Source organism: Hibiscus syriacus, unplaced genomic scaffold (genome assembly GCF_006381635.1).
Source record: "Hibiscus syriacus cultivar Baekdansim isolate YM2019G1 unplaced genomic scaffold, ASM638163v2 tig00005406_pilon, whole genome shotgun sequence".
NCBI lineage: Eukaryota > Viridiplantae > Streptophyta > Magnoliopsida > Malvales > Malvaceae > Hibiscus > Hibiscus syriacus.
The window spans coordinates 6,696,567-6,713,001 of NW_024062056.1; the positions used below are offsets into that span (position 1 = coordinate 6,696,567).

At 34.9% G+C, this 16,435-nt stretch overlaps 1 protein-coding gene across 1 annotated transcript; it reads left to right on the forward strand.

Moving 5' to 3' along the window:
- The first annotated feature begins 295 nt into the window (after positions 1–295).
- LOC120199251 (AT-hook motif nuclear-localized protein 1-like) lies at positions 296–3,319 on the forward strand. The gene is made up of 5 exons (XM_039200399.1): positions 296–911; positions 2,077–2,144; positions 2,343–2,474; positions 2,704–2,865; positions 3,019–3,319. The coding sequence occupies exons 1-5, from the start codon at positions 497–499 to the stop codon at positions 3,238–3,240; spliced, it is 999 nt and encodes a 332-aa protein (XP_039056330.1). The 5' UTR covers positions 296–496; the 3' UTR covers positions 3,241–3,319.
- Positions 3,320–16,435: the final 13,116 nt, after the last annotated feature.

A 16,435-nucleotide genomic window follows, 5' to 3' on the forward strand; every position in this document is an offset into this window, starting at 1 on the left:
ACACAAATATCAATATCTTAACATTAGTAAAATAATTAATGATTACACATGATATTATACTCCAACAAAGCCCCCCATTATTGAACATTTTCATTTTCCATTATTTTATTATCTTACATAATATGAAAAAGTTAAATTAGCTTAACAACAAAATTAAAAAAAACATTTCTTTATTGTATTTTATCATTTTCCTTTCTCAAATCTCATTTTATTCTACAAAAATTATTTACTGGAAAACTTAAAAAAATTTGATATCCCTCCATACTCCGTAGTCTCTGTTTGAGTTCAACTGAAAAAGAACTTGTTTTAGCTCCAAAATCAATTTCAAAACATCGTATTAGAGCCAAAAACTCGAAGTTTTCCTGGGTTTACCATATTTCAGCTTTGTCTGTTCTGGGTTTTTTGTTTCTTAAAAATTTAACCTTGTTTTTAGTTTGTTGAACTTAAAATTCCAAATGTGTTTTTGATAAAATCTCAGGAAGTTTAAGTTTTAACTATGGAGTCGAGAGAAGCTGTTAATAATACTAGTAATTCCGCACCAACTACTACTGCCACTACTGGGGTAACCGTGGTAGGATCTGATGCTCCATCAAACTACCACATAGCTCCAAGGTCCGAAAACTCGACCCAAAATCCTAGCACGAATCTTGGATCAGCTCCGCCGCAGATTCCTCCACAACCGGCGTCGCAACCAGTCCTTAAAACGGTTGCGGTGGCGGGGATGCCGCTGAAGAAGAAGAGGGGAAGACCAAGGAAATATGGACCGGATGGTTCAGTCACTATGGCGCTCTCTCCGAAGCCTATATCAACGGCTGCGCCACCTCCGGTGATCGACTTCTCAGTTGGGAAGAGAGGGAAAGTGAAGACGCCGACGTCGTTTTCGAAGGCTAAGTTCGACCTGGAGAATATAGGTTTGAAACAATTAACCATTTTGGTGGATACCCTTTTTGAGTTCGAGTTGATTTGGTGGTTGTTTTCCATGTTTAAAACATGGATTCTTAGTGTTTTATGGTGATGGTTGTTTCCCTTTTGCGTTGTTTTAAAGTGTTTTCAGTGGAACCCAATAAGTACAGTATAAGTGGTCAAGGAAAGTGTTGTTATCTATATATGTTCTGAGTTCGAGTATCAAGGTTTATAGCTGGTGGGGTGGTCGAGTTTTAAGTGTGTGATAGCGTCGGGTTGAAGTGGGACCTTAGAACCGTGAGTAGATATCACCATGGCGGACATAAGATTTTATTTTAAGGGGAACTTGAAAAATGTTAGAGAGGCGTAAATTTATAAAATTTTAAAAGACGAAAACATATTATTAATAGAAAATATAAAGAAAAAAATATATGTAACATGTGATAATTTAAAATGTTTAAGAGGGAGCTGCTTCCCTCGGTTCATCTCTGGATACGCCCCAGTTGAGAGATCTCCTGATAAGTTTGTATGTGGCAGTTTATGAAGGATAGTGAGAGGTTTTATGGTTTGGTAATGTGGGATTTGTGGTAATGATGAAATCTTCTTGTTGCTGTGTCCTTTTCCACTTGTGATGCTTCACTGGAAGCAAATTTTAAGGTACCCTCTTTCAATTGATGATGAGGAGACTTGGATATCAAACCTGTCTGCTATTTGCTGCCTGATTTCATTGCTAGATGGAGGAGAGCATTATGTGCTTTTATGCTTTGGCATATTGAGTTTGGACTTAACTCTGTTGCTTTGCTTGTTGGTTTCTTTGAATAGTAACTCATAATGCTTTCGATATTTTGTATATGTCAGTTGTGTGATTCTTTGTACCATGTGGTAAGGATGAATATATCTGGGGCTTAGTTTTGATTACTAGTTTAGTTCTCTAGTTTGTCCTCCCATCGAGACTCAAGTTGCGGAGCACATAGATCGAGTATCGCGCCTTTAAGATTAGCGAAGTACGCAAAGTATACAGCATGCACTGCTTTGGAAATATCGAGTTGCAACTTGATGAGTTTCATGGACTCTCTAGGATGTTTATGTCTTGCAGGATTATTCAAATTAGTGAGAATAATGGTTTGGTTTTATGGTATCAATTGTTCTGATTTTGTAATACTGATTTTGTAGGTGAATGGGTTGCATGCTCTGTTGGGGCTAATTTTACACCACATATCATCACTGTTAATTCTGGTGAGGTATGTTGTAAACATAACTGTTATTTCGAAGTTAACTTACATTCTGCGTAATGGTCGTGGCAATTTTTATTTGGGGTGACTTTGATAACTCCATTGTTTCATTGCTGGAAAATTATGGATCGAGAGTGCTGTTATCGTCATGATTTTCAGTCGATCGTACGTTGGTGATTCTTTCTTTTTCTTTTTTGGTTGTTTTAGGATGTCACGATGAAGATTATATCGTTTTCACAACAAGGGCCACGAGCTATATGCATTCTCTCTGCAAATGGGGTGATCTCAAATGTCACTCTTCGTCAGCCCGATTCCTCTGGTGGCACACTGACATATGAGGTGATGCTATATTTCTCTTTAAATCTCGGCTCCTATCATGGATACTTATTCTTGTTAAATGTCTGCAGATTTGTGTTTAAATCTGCAGATTGCTTGATCCTTTTTTTCATCTTATTGACTGGAATATAGCATTGATCCTATAGGGTTTACCGACTTCCCTAATCGGCCTATTTCTGCAGTTTACTTTGTTTCATCGTAACCATCTCATTTCTTCTCAAATTTCTTGCAGGGTCGATTTGAGATACTATCCTTGTCTGGTTCATTCATGCCCAATGACACTGGTGCAACAAGAAGCAGATCTGGTGGGATGAGTGTTTCATTAGCAAGTCCAAATGGTCGTGTTGTGGGTGGTGGAGTTGCTGGTCTCCTAGTAGCTGCTGGCCCTGTGCAGGTTCGGCTTCTGTTTTGTCCGCGCCTGTTTATGTTCTATGTCCCTCAGTTGTTTTCTCTTCCGGGTTTTAACAGCTTCCTAGTGAACGATTACTGCAAACCCTGGTGAAGATTGAGCCTCTAAATTTCTTACTTTCTATTGTTTGTGAACCAGGTTGTAGTGGGCAGTTTTCTAGCAGGGAACCAGCATGAGCCGAAGCTTAAGAAACAGAAGCACGAGTCATTTTCAGTTGCCACACCGGTGGCTGCTATTACGGTTTCTTCTGCTGATCCGAAATCAATCACTACATCCTTCCGCAGTGATAGTTGGCCTCCTTTGCCTTCAGATACAAGGAATAATCCCACTGACATTGATGTCTCAGTGCCCGGAAGTTAATCTAAACTTTCCGACATTATTTTCCAGTACAAGTTTTCCAATACTTACTGTACCGAAAAACAAAGCACAATTGATGAAATCTCATCGTTGTTGTTTCGAATGTACCATCATGCTCATTTTCACCTAGGGTTTATTTTTGCCCTATTTATTAATTTTCTTTATTATTTTAGTTTGGTCAGCTGATTAAGATTAGCCTTCTGCAGCTATTGTGCCATGTAGAATATTTTGAATGTAACGTTTACTTAGAGAGTTGGTTTTTCTTCAAAATGATGATGGATTGTGATTTTCAAACATCCCAGTTTTCATTGCTGATGGCTTGTTTATGTAGATATCGACTTTCAATTCTATTTCAGATATGATCCAGTACAACAATAATTATCAATAGAGTATTTAGATGATTTCTTTTGAGACATTATATAAGTGTAGAATTATATTGTGTTAGATTGAACTTAACGAGAGAAAATTAATTGGACTTGACTTAATTCAAGAAATTGAGAAAAATATTCATTTGAACTAAAGACAAAACAAATGTCACATTTAGTTAATAGAAGTCTTACGCGAATTTAAAGAATGAAAACATTGAGTTTGTGGTTGAAAATTCTTAAGGTGTTACCGTGGAAGATAGTTATACGCAGGGATGGAGCTTTCCTTAGGGGCCAAGGGGTCACTGCCCCTATTAAAATTTATATATTCGATATAATTTTTATTTAATAGTATTTTGATTTATGTAAAAATAAATATTTAAATTTAAAAAATATAAAAATCTAATAAATATTTAATCAAGTTGGGGTCAAACAAAAGAATGATAAGTCAATGTTCTTAAATTTTTAGTCTAATTATAATTTAAGTCATTGTAAGTTTAAATATTAGACAAATTAGACGTTGTCTTTTGAGTTTTGAGTTTTTTTTTTAATTTAGGGTGAATACAAGGTAATATATGTTCAAAGAATTCCAACTATTTGACAATGAATGCTCATACCCCTACAAACGTGCTTGAACTCGAGACCTCATTGATAACAACAATCCCTTAATCACTAAGGTCGCTTGATTCATGTTGAATTTCGAGTTTAAATACCTAATAAGTCTTTATATTTTTCTTAAATAGTCTAATATTTCAACCTTTGTCAATATTTAATTCTGGCTCCGTCACTAGTTCTACGTTTTATACATAAAGAAGAATTGAGTCTACATTTCATCATACCGTCGTAAACGGTTTTCGCCCAGATACAAAATTTTTACTTGGCGGGAAAACTAAAATGAATAAATGGTTTTTTTTTAAAAATGTTTTAGGGAGTCGCCATTATCCTTTTGGATCAGGTAGGTCGAATACCTAAAAATTATCTTTTAAAAAGTTTTTAAGAAAACATCACTTAAAAGATAAACTGATCTGCGTTTTAACCAAAAATTCATTCTTTTTAATAATAAAAAGGGATTCGTGGTCGATTACGTTTGGGGAAGGATTAGCACCCCACAACGCCCAAAATTGGTACTCATTAATTATAAATTGTCTCTATTATTAAAAATTTAAAAATTCAAAAATATATTTAATTCATAATCCTGTTATTTCAAATTTATTAATATAATATATTAATATATATATTTTAAATAAGATATTTATTTATTTAGAAATATCAGAAAAGAGCTTCTAGGTGCTTTAAGACAGCTCTTTTCTTAATATTAAAAAATAAATAAATATTAATAAAACATTTACTTAAAAATAATAAAAAAATAAAAATAGATTAATATATATAATTGATAAAAGTAAAATATTTATTTAAAAATATCAGAAAATGGACATCCAGTTGCTTTAAGACTGTCCTTTCTTAATATTTAAATAAATATTAAAAATAATAATTTTCCCTAATAAGATAAAACAATATGTTTTTCTGGTTTTTATAAGTAAGATATTTATTTATTTTTATATCAGAATAGGACATCTAGTTGCTTTAAGACTGTCATTTTCTTTGATATTAAAAATAAATAAATATTAAGACGAATATGATTTTTCTTAATAAAAACGAAGCAAAAATATATATTTATAAGCATAATATTAGTTTATTTTTAATATATTAGAATAGGACATCTAGTTGCTTTAAGACTGTCATTTCTTAATATTTAAAAATAAATAAATATTATTATAAAACTATAATATTGTATTTCATGTAAATATTAGTGAATAAAACATAAATAAATAAATAAAATACTATATTTAAAGTATAGGATCAAAATAAAATTAATACTATATGGTATTTTATTATTAATATAATTATTAAGTAAAAATAATAATAATGATCAAAATAAAAGAAATTAAAAGCAATAATATTAAATTGCAAAATATTAAAACTTATAGTCAAAATTAAAATTTAGTGATTAAAATATAACATATTAAAATTAAAAGCTCTAATTCGAAGTATTATAAGATTTAAGTATTAACAGTGTAAATTAGCCATAAATATTAATACGGGATTTAAATAAAAATGTTAAAACTATAAGGGACTAAATAACTATTTACTCTAAAATATATATAAATATGAGTAATAACTAAATTATAAATTAACTAAAATTATAAGGTTGAATTGAAATAGCCAGGAATTGCTTTTATTGACTAAATTGAAGAATTACAAAACTATAAAGGTTGCGGAAAGGGTTTATCCTTTCTGAAATTACACACATACCACTCTCCAAAACGGTGTCGTTTGGAGAGGGGTATAAAAACCCAAAATCCGGCCCCTAAGGGCCAAGCTTCCTCATTTCTATTTTCTCATTCTCTCTCTTAAAGAGATAGATGAGAAATCTCTCTCTGCCCTCTCTCTTCATTCTTCCCGCTGGAGGTTGGCCGACCAGCAACCGACAGCCTTACTCCGCCGCCGACCACCACTGAACGGTGGCCGGAGTTAGGAAAATTTGCCCAAACCATAGATCTCTACGTCCTAAGGTCGAATACGGCCTCTATTTATCCTAAAAACCCTTAGAAATTCCTAGATCTAGGATTTTACCTTCGAAATCTGAAGGTTTCCGGTGATGTTTCGAGTGCCTCCGATGACAAAGTAAGCTCTCTCTTCTCTTCTCTTCTCTTTTCCTTTTTTTTATACTGGTTCGTCGTTGACTGGGATCGTTGGTAGTTTGATATGTTTGTCTCGGTTTTTGGGTTGCTCTCTTTGTCGTTTGCTTCGTTGGTTGTTGTTTTTTTATCTCGCAGGTGTGGTGGCTTTTATAGCCACCTCTGGTGCTTGTCTCGGACCGGTCCCAAGAGTGGAAGCCTCGGTGAGTCACCAAAGCTATGCTGGTGACTCACCGTAGGGATGTAATATGGGTTTCCATCTGGTGTTCTGGAACTTACGGTGGCGAAGTGGTGTGGCAAACTCAGCGTCGGCAAGGCTGATTGGGTCTCTTGGCAGTAGAGTCGGTGGCTGCATGGTGCATCAGAGGCGTCTCAAAGCTGTTGAGGCGGCGGCAGCAGTGCTAGGGTTTAGAAACCCTAGCAAAAATAATACAAACCCTAGATGGGTTTGGGTCGCCCGTTGGGCCTAGGAATTATTGGGCCGGTTCTGTTGGGCTTCCATATTTGTAAAACGGGCCTGGATTGTTTGTATTTGGGCTCCTAGGATATGGGCTTGTAATACTTATTTAAATAATAATAATAATAGATATACTAATTAATAATAATAATGATAATAATGAAAAAATTAATGTCTACAACTGCCCCTCTTTGCTCATTATTGTGTTAACAAGAATAGAGCAAAGACGAGAATGACAATAATTTTTTCATTTGGCTTCTTTTGAGTATGATGGAAATGTGAAAAACATTATGCACTGAAGGACCTACAGATGACCGGAAGGTTTTGAAAATATCATGCACTGAAGGACTTACAGATGACCCGAAGGTTTTGAAAACATCATGCACTGAAGGGCTTACAGATGACCCGAAGGTTTTGAAAACATCATGCACTGAAGGGCTTACAGATGACCCGAAGGTTTTGAAAACATCATGCACTGAAGGGCTTACAGATGATCCGAAGGTTTTGAAAACATCATGCACTGAAGGACTTACAGATGACCCAAAAGTTTTGAAAACATCATGCACTGAAGGACTTACAGATAACTCAAAGGTTTTGAAAACATCATGCACTGAAGGACTTACAGATGGCCCGAAGGTTTTGAAAACATCAAGCACTGAAGGATTTACAGATGGCCCATAGGTTTTGAAAACATCAAGCACTGAAGGACTTACAGATGACCCGAAGGTTTTGAAAAAATCATGCACTGAAGGAGTTACAGATGGCCTGAAGGTTTTGAAAACATCATGCACTGAAGGACTTACAGATGACCCGAAGGTTTTGAAAACATCATGCAATGAAGGAGTTATAGATGACCCGAAGGTTTTGAAAACATAATGCACTGAAGGGCTTACAGATGTGAGAAATAGTTTACTAAGTAAGAAACTTTGGAAATCGTTTTCTTACTATTTAAAAATTTCATTTTCAGAAAAGATTAAATGAGAAACTTTGGAAATCGTTTTACTCTTAAATGTTTTTTCTATGAATCGTGTCCATCTATTCTTAAATGTTTGTGTGATTCCGGTATTTGAGGTTTTGAATTCTACCTTCTTCTTGTAAGGTATTTTGCGTCATGAATCTTCTTTTTCATATGAAAATTTGGAAAAAAAAAACTTATGTTTGAATGCAATCAAAGGTATCAATGTAATGCATTGTCTATTGTGCAAATGATGTTCTTATGAATGCATGAATATTGATGCAATCTTCATTTGACTTCAAAATGGTGAACTCGGTCTTCCTTTACTTGATCATTTATTTCCAAGGTTACCTTTGGATATCAGTGTAACAACCTATGCCATAAAGCTGAAGAACCATCCGATCAATCTTGTATCTTTGTATCTTCTTTGGTTGTATTAAAATCTCAGAAGAAATATTTCATTTATGGAACTCTTGCCGTAATCAGAATTATGGCCTTGATGTCCCATTTTTATCTTTGATAACATTGGCTTTCTTTGCTTGGACTTGTGTAGAAATCCAATAAAGATTTCATCTTTGAAAAGAGAATCTATCATCTATGAGAAAATCTATCATCTTTGAAGAATGTAGATGTAAATATCTTACTCTCAGGAGGGATTAATTAGGAGAGCAATGTCTGTTCTGATTTGACTTTTGAAACACATCATAAGGAGAAGTTATCCTAATTCCTTTCATGTCTCCACATCTAATTGGATCTCGAACAAGGCAACTTGGACCATAGCATGTCGAGATACTTAACAACAACCTGTTGTTCAACGTTAGTTGGCTCTACTAGTTTCTTGTTGTTAAAATTTTCAGCTTCCCTTATGTGGAAAGAAATCTTCATCATTTCTCACTTCTAACCTTGTAGTTGAAGAAGACAAACTTCATATTGGATCAACAAATGGAAACACCATATGATAGCAACATTGGTTCAACACCATAATTATTGGTTCGTAAAACACTTGACAATGCATTCATCATTTCATGTGGCTTCTGCTCAGAGGCTCGTAAAACATTTGACAACACGTTCATCCTTCTCATGCGGTTTCTGCCCATATGTTCATAAAACATTTGATAACACATTCATCTTTTCCTGTGTCTTCTGCAAAAATTTCTGGTCAAGGAAGCTCTTTGCACAGTGTTCAAAGCTTTTATATGATGTCACAAGACCACTTGAGAACAAAACTCAGTGGTAATATAAGTGAGATGCTGTTATGACCAAAAAGTTGGTCAAATTTACAAAATATGCTAGTGTCATATTGAATAAGAGATACCAACTGATCTTGATATTGTCTTGGGCAAGGGTGATATTGATCACATTTTCTTCCGTAATGAGCGTTATAGGAAGTAGAAACATATTAGCTATAGGAGCCATGTACAGAAAGAGGTCCATTGAATTCTTGCTGATAAACCAAATAGATGAAAAATCAGTTCACCCTGGCTGGTAATGATAACCCTAGTAACAACGGGAATAAGGGTAATATAAGCTGAGCCTCTTTCTTCGATGTCATCAAGTAAGTGAAACTGATGTGAAAAATGACTTCGTAACCCCAACAGTATGGTTGAAACTAACTGCCAGGAATCTCAAATAAATATTTCCAATCATCACCGACACACAAAATACAAAATTCAAAGCAGAGATTTTAAGGAGCTGGACCATGGATCGAATAGTCTGCCTAGGGACCATCTTTATTCATGCAACCGTGATGTATCTTAACAAAGAATATGCTGTCATGTGACACATGGTTAAGAAGATTGGGTATTTGAAATCGTACTTGTTGAGTAAATATTTGTTCAACTATAGGACCCTAATGCAACTTCCTGACGAACGAAGCAATTATGTATAGTCAGTTTCACTGTCAATGCTTCACCATTTTCATTCTTCATTCCTTTCTGTCTCATTGGAAATATTTTCTCAAGTCAATGATCTTTCCACAAGATGACATAGGCCTTTAACATGCCCCAGTATTTTCTGATACAAACGTTCAAAATACATCAATATTCCTGATTCTGATTGAAAGGGGCTTTCAGCATGGCCCAACATTGCTTCTTGTTAATCTGAGCCTTCAAAATGCCCCACATGGATTGGTCTGAAGTAACCTTTAAAATGTTCCAACATTTGCTAATTCAGATGTTCAAAAGTGTGCTCAATATTACTTCTTGCTGAGATGAGCCTCCAAGAATGCCCAAATATTCATATTACTATGAGCCTTCACAATGCCCCACCATTCTATTTCTGGTTGAAATGGGCTTTCAAGATGGATCGTATGGATCTGTCTGAATTGGACCTTCAAAAATGCCCCAACATGTGCATATACAGATGTTAAAAATGCATTCACATTACTTCTTGTTGCGATGAGCCTTCAAGAATGCCCAAATATTCATACTGATGAGGGCTTTCAGGATGCCCTACATGAAACATTTCTGTCTGAAATGGGCTTTCGAGATGCCCCAATATTCTACTTCTGATTAACTCTTAATGTATGTTTGACGGGAATATCATGATCCCCATAAGGTCCAGTTATGACAATGCACTGTTATGGGTACTTATGGCTTTATCCGTGCCTCAAATCTATTTATCTTGAATACTCTCATTCTGATGTCACTAAACAGCAGTTGTCAAGTAACTTGAGGAATTCTCTTCATGTTGTCACAAACTTAAGAAGTAATCAATCATTTTGATGAAGATGTCTGAGATACGTGCCTTTTCTAAATGAGGTGTCCATTTTTTTGGATCTGGAGGGATTTAGTCAGACATAGTGGTATAAATCGCTTGGTAATTTATTCTAGTATGACACAATGAACCTTGTTTTCAGTGAAGGATATTTCTGGAATATAATTTTCTGTGGGAGAGAAATAAATTTATGTGAACAGTAATCTGATGCAATAGCAAGAATACATGTACAGTGATACAGGCTCTTGAAAAATCCGCACCCATGCAACATGTTGATTCTGATAACTACTCATCTGATTATGAAGCGATCTTTCAGGATGATTTCATAGATATTGATAGTTCTTCTGATATCGAGGAAATCCTGAATTCTGATTCTGACGAGGAGAATAAACTGTTATACATGACGAAAATAGGGTACTTAGAGGCTGAGGCTTCAATAGCCATGGAGAGATGTGATTCAAATTCATCAATTGCCGAGTTGAAAGATTTTATATGTGTTGCTCAAATGACTAAGGCTGCTGAAGCACTTATTTGAGTAAAAGATAGCAAGCCATTATGCAACGACTCCAATTTCAAGAAAAAGCGAAATTCAGACTATGATTTTTGGAAAAGGAAGAAGTAGAGGAAGCTTGAAAGAAGCTTCTTAATGAAGACGATCATGCAGTTCATCTTCTAAATCCAATGATTAGTTTTGGGGTTTTTACCGAACTAGATCATATAACTCAAAGAACACTTCCAGAAGATGCTATTGGGCCTCCTTATTTCTACTACGAGAACGTGGCACTTGCTCCAGTTGGTGCTTGGACTGAAATATCACTGTGCTTATACGATGTAGAGCCAAAATTTGTAGATTCGAAGTATTTTTGTGCTGCTACACAGAAATGGGGCTATATTCATAATCTGCCAATTGAGAACAGATTTCCTCTTATTCTACTTCCTCCACGCACCATACATGATGCTTTTCCATTGACAAAGAAATGGTGACCTTCCATCGAGTGTCCAGAAGTATGTTCTTGATGAGTGCCGAAAATGAAATCTAGTATGGAAGGAATAAAGTTGTTCCACTTGAACCTGATGAGGTGGAAATGCTTCTAGGTTTCCCTAAAAACTATATAAGAGGAGGAGGATATGCTAAAGACAAGTTCCCCGGTGATATCAATGTCTTGTCTCTTTTCTCTGGAATCAGTGATGCAGAGGTTGCCTTTTACTGTCTTGGCATACCTTTGGAAACTAATGTGTAAGAACTGAATGATGATCAGTTGGAGCAATTGATGAGTAGATTTTGAAATTTCGACCTTATTGTCGGTGGCATCCAGTGTAACAACCTTACTGGAAGAAATAAACATCATCGGAATGAACTAGAAGATTTTTGTTGGTGTATTTTCTTGCAATGAATGCTACAGTGACTGTATTTTCTACTGTTTCAAGATGCACACCTACATATCTCATTCTGCTAGGGAACATTGATTGATGGCTGGGGAAAATAATTTGTCTGGGTATGCTTATCGCCCTTAGTATGAGATAAGTGATAATCTTTCTTGATGAATTGCTAATGATGTCACAGGAGAGCGTCACAAGTTCAATTCTCCAGATTTTCTAGACTCTCAGACCCCTTGCCTTCAAGAATGCTTCATAATTCTGGCCTTGCTTATTCTTTTTCTATAATAGAAGTAGAATAGGCAACGATTTACTTCAAGAACCTTCCTCATTTTGAGACTGTCCTATTTGAAAATGTTTTTTCTCCTTTCTTTATCGAAGAATGACAAATTTTGTAAATTATTGCCCTTTTCAGGTTCATAATAGAATTAAATCATAGACATGAAATTAATGAATATCAAATAAATCAACTACTCTTTCAAATCATTCAAAAATCATAGTCCTATGGCAAGTGTCAAAATTATTGACTGATTTAAGGTGTAGGTTGATTATGGTAAAGTAAGGTCTCTTAGGTTAGTCCAGCATATATGTCTTTTTGAGCTTCCAATATCTTGAAGAAATGGTTGTTATGCTCATTTTGTAGAGATACTTCTTGTTGTTATACTCATCTCGTAGAGATACTTCTTATTTTCAGACTCTCAAGAACGTCTTTGGGATGTGTGGTGCTTCATTAAGAGCTTAAAATCGTCTCTTATGTCATTGTTGCACTATTCAATATTCGAGCCACCTTTTCAGGTTTTCAACTCGAATCCTCCTTTGGTTCCAAGATGTTATTTAAAAATTTACATCTTGAACCCTTTTTTTTTTTATCATTTTTCATATCATGCATTACAGATTTAAAAAAAAATTTTGTAAATAAAAATCAATCCTGAGAGGCGGAATGAAATATGAAGATAGTCCCTTTCACATAGAAATCCATGTATGATTAGAATGGACTTTTCAGGTACGTAACGTAGGCCATGGCTTATGGTTACGAAAGAAAGGGATAAAAAGGCCCAAATAAGTGTTTAAGGGTAATTAAACCAATGATCAATTCTGATGCCTTTAATCTTGCCTTGATTGACTTGGATCTGCTTTGCTGGGGGTTTTTCCATAAGATTTATTCATCTCTAGCATTTCTTGTGCTTCTTGTTGAATATGAATCTTTGAACTTATTGCACTTGATCAACCTTGTAGCTTGAGGCTAAATGAGTCACCCATCTTGATTTAATTTTTTTTCCTTTTTTCCTTTTTCCTTTTTCCTCTTTTTTTTGAATGAGTATATGACTCCAATTGCTTTGAGAACCTCTTTTTCCTCTTGCATTTCAAGAATTCTTTCGTTATTCTTGAATGGATTGATCTTCAAGCACTTTGTATTTGATCTACCTTATAGTTCAAAACTCTTTTCATTTCATGAATATTTGCCTTCGTAATTGACAATCTTTATTCATGTGAGCAGATATCCTTTTTCTTGCCTTCCAAGGTGGAGGGTGATCCTTGGTTAAGTTTGAATAAGAAAAAAATATTATAGGCTCAAAAGGGGACAACAAGGGATATATATACATATATTTGAAAGGATAGAGGAAACAATGCCGTTCGTCATCTCATACACATAAGCCTTTGTAAAAAGAGTTATCCCCAGGGGGATGAATATTCAAGATTCATCTTTATTTACATGAAAACAATATAATTAATGCATGATATATTTATCTTAATTCATCTTTTTTCCTTCTTCTTTGAGTATACCCCAATCACTCAAAATTATATTCGATAAGTTGATCCATAATGCCTCATCTCTTCTCTTCTTGCAGGAAGATTCACGAATAATTTGAAAGTTTGGTTCATTTGAGGTCTTTTGGTTCATGATGGTTTGTATTTGGAAAGACAAAGGTGTGACTTTGGATGTCATGTATATAGTGGAAAGTGATGAACCAATCAATTCTACTGAAGAAGGTAAACATCTGGATTTGGTGTCTCAAAAATAGGTAGAGACATGACTTTAGAGTCTCAGATAAATGTATGGTCATTTTGATGAGGGTCAAGTAATTGGCATTGGATGGGATATGGAAGGTATAATTTTAACACTTGCCAAAGATCTATAATTCTTGAAAAAGAATATTTAATCTACTTAATACTCAATAATTTCAAGATTAAAATTTGATTATTTGCTAATAACCATAAAAGCAACATAAGTTTATTTATTGCACAAAAAGGCAAAGAAAGGAACAAAAACAAGTTTAAACAAGATGCTGAAAATAGAAAGTACTACAGTGGTAGATATAAACTTCCACTTGTTTATTTATTATGCATCATTACTCCTCTAATGTTGGGTGTGTAACAGGATCAGAGTCTTTGTCCTCACTTTCCCCCCATTTCTTGATCATTTCTCTTATCTAAGCTCGTTTGGATGATTTCTCAGTCGTACCAATCTCTATTTTTTTCTTAGCAACTTTGTGGTCAGATCTTACCTCCTCGTTTAGCGGTTGGAATTTGGGCTCAAAACAATCTTTATTAGTGACAATAGCTTTGTCCTGGTTCTGACCACATAATGCAGCTGTGTTTGGCGTAGTATTTGTCATGTTCTCCAAAGTTTCATCTGTCTTCAGGAAGTCTGATATGGGTGTTTGAGATATTTTCATGGTTGCATCTTCCCAGTTTATTTTTAGACCTACAGGCCAATCTCTGATTACATCCATGGGAACCTTTTTGCTTTGATTTCCTTTCCCATTTTCTTGTGTCTGATATTCTTCACAGGATTCGATCACATTAGTCTTAGTCGAGGCAATAATTTCTGAGTGTTGAACTTTAACCCCTTCTTTTACCTTGTATTTTTAAATTGCTTGCTCTAAAGGATCTTGGAAATTTCCCTCAAGATTATCAGGAACCTAAGTTGAACAACTTGGAATTCCAGTCTGATTTATCCAAGGAACATCCTTATAGGTCAAATTCTCATTTGGAGGCCACTGTGACTGAACAAGTCGCGGAGTAGTTAATCTGGATGAGAGCATTTTTGAATGCAATTTTTCACCTGAACAGTGGAAAGGAGGAAATTGAAAACTCTGCACATTCTTTTTCTTCTTGATCAGCCTTTGACCCTTTTCTATGTCCATTTTCTTTGGGTAAAACTTATCTCTCACAAGTGAACTTTTTCATTCATTGATTCTTCATTCACCATTAATTCATCCGTGCCCTTCGGGACCAAATCGTGAAGCTGTCCTGAATTACCATACTCACTAATAGGTTCTTAATCATCAGACACTATCACGTCGAACTCATCATTATCATTCAGATCCTCATTCATAGCCTTCACAGCGGAATCCTCTAAGGTTTTCTCTCCATGGATCATATCATTCATCATATCCATTAACGTGTTCATTTGTTCTTTTGAATCAGCCTGGAACTTTTTTGCATGATCAGTCATTTCTTGTTGAGTCTTGATAAGTTTCTCTTGCAGTTTCTCGATTCTACCAACCCTTGCTAAGATATAATTCATGGCTCTTATTATTCTTTAGGAAGACCAAGTTATCTCCACTTTGATTTCAAAAATTCTGTCATGTAATCCTCAACGAATTATTCCCATATTGTAAAATAATTTGAAACAAAATGTAATTATGCCAAGATGAAAATGCAAAAATAAAAATGTAAATACAAACGTAAAAATGAAAAAAATGCAAAATGCAAATACAAATGTAAATATGTGAATGTAACAATAAAATTGCAAATTGTACAATACAAAAGCAAACATAAAAGTATAAATGCAAAATGAAAAATGCAAAGATGCAAAATGCAAATGTATGTATGAAAAGGTGTTACTCAAGAGTGATCATCTTAGAACATATTTCATTGAACACAAAAGTTTCCTTGCATCAAACAAAACTTTTACATGCAGGGGACAGCTTTCAGTCCTAACTTCAACAAAACTTTACATATAGGGGATAACTTTCCCTCCTAACTTCTCTAAAGCCAAGTTAGTATATCAGCTTATGGGCCATATTGCTTGTCTGGACTGTAGCTTCTTCTATATTACTTATCTGGACTGCAGCTTCTTCCATGACATTCTCTTTGTCCTTTATCTTCTGTGTCACTTCTCGAAGTTGCTCGTTTTCCCTGGTCAGAGAACTTTTATGTTCAGAAGTTCTTGGACAAGATATTCATATATGTTGCAGTTCTTTTTCAGCTTGGTGACCCCTATTATCCACTCTTCTGGGGTGTTTCTTATGCCATCATTTCGAAAGGCTTGACTGAACTTTTGGAAATCTACATGCATGATTTCCACTTCTGTGCTTAATTTCTTGTTTTGGTGATTCAAGTCATTCAAATAACATGCTTGAGCTTCATAAAAACCTCATCTACTCTGAATTCCCTGACTGATACTCTTACCATAGACTGCTTTTTGTATCAATCTGGAAGAATCTTTGTGGAGTACTTTTGGTATTAATATAACAGGATCTCTGTGTGCATTGCTCGCTTCTATCCTCAGAGTTTCTTCAGGATGTCTTTCCTTGGCCGCATCATATTTTATTTGATCATAAAACTTTTTGTCTATTTACGATTTCTTTCCAATTTGATGAACAGTCTTTCAAGTCAACAC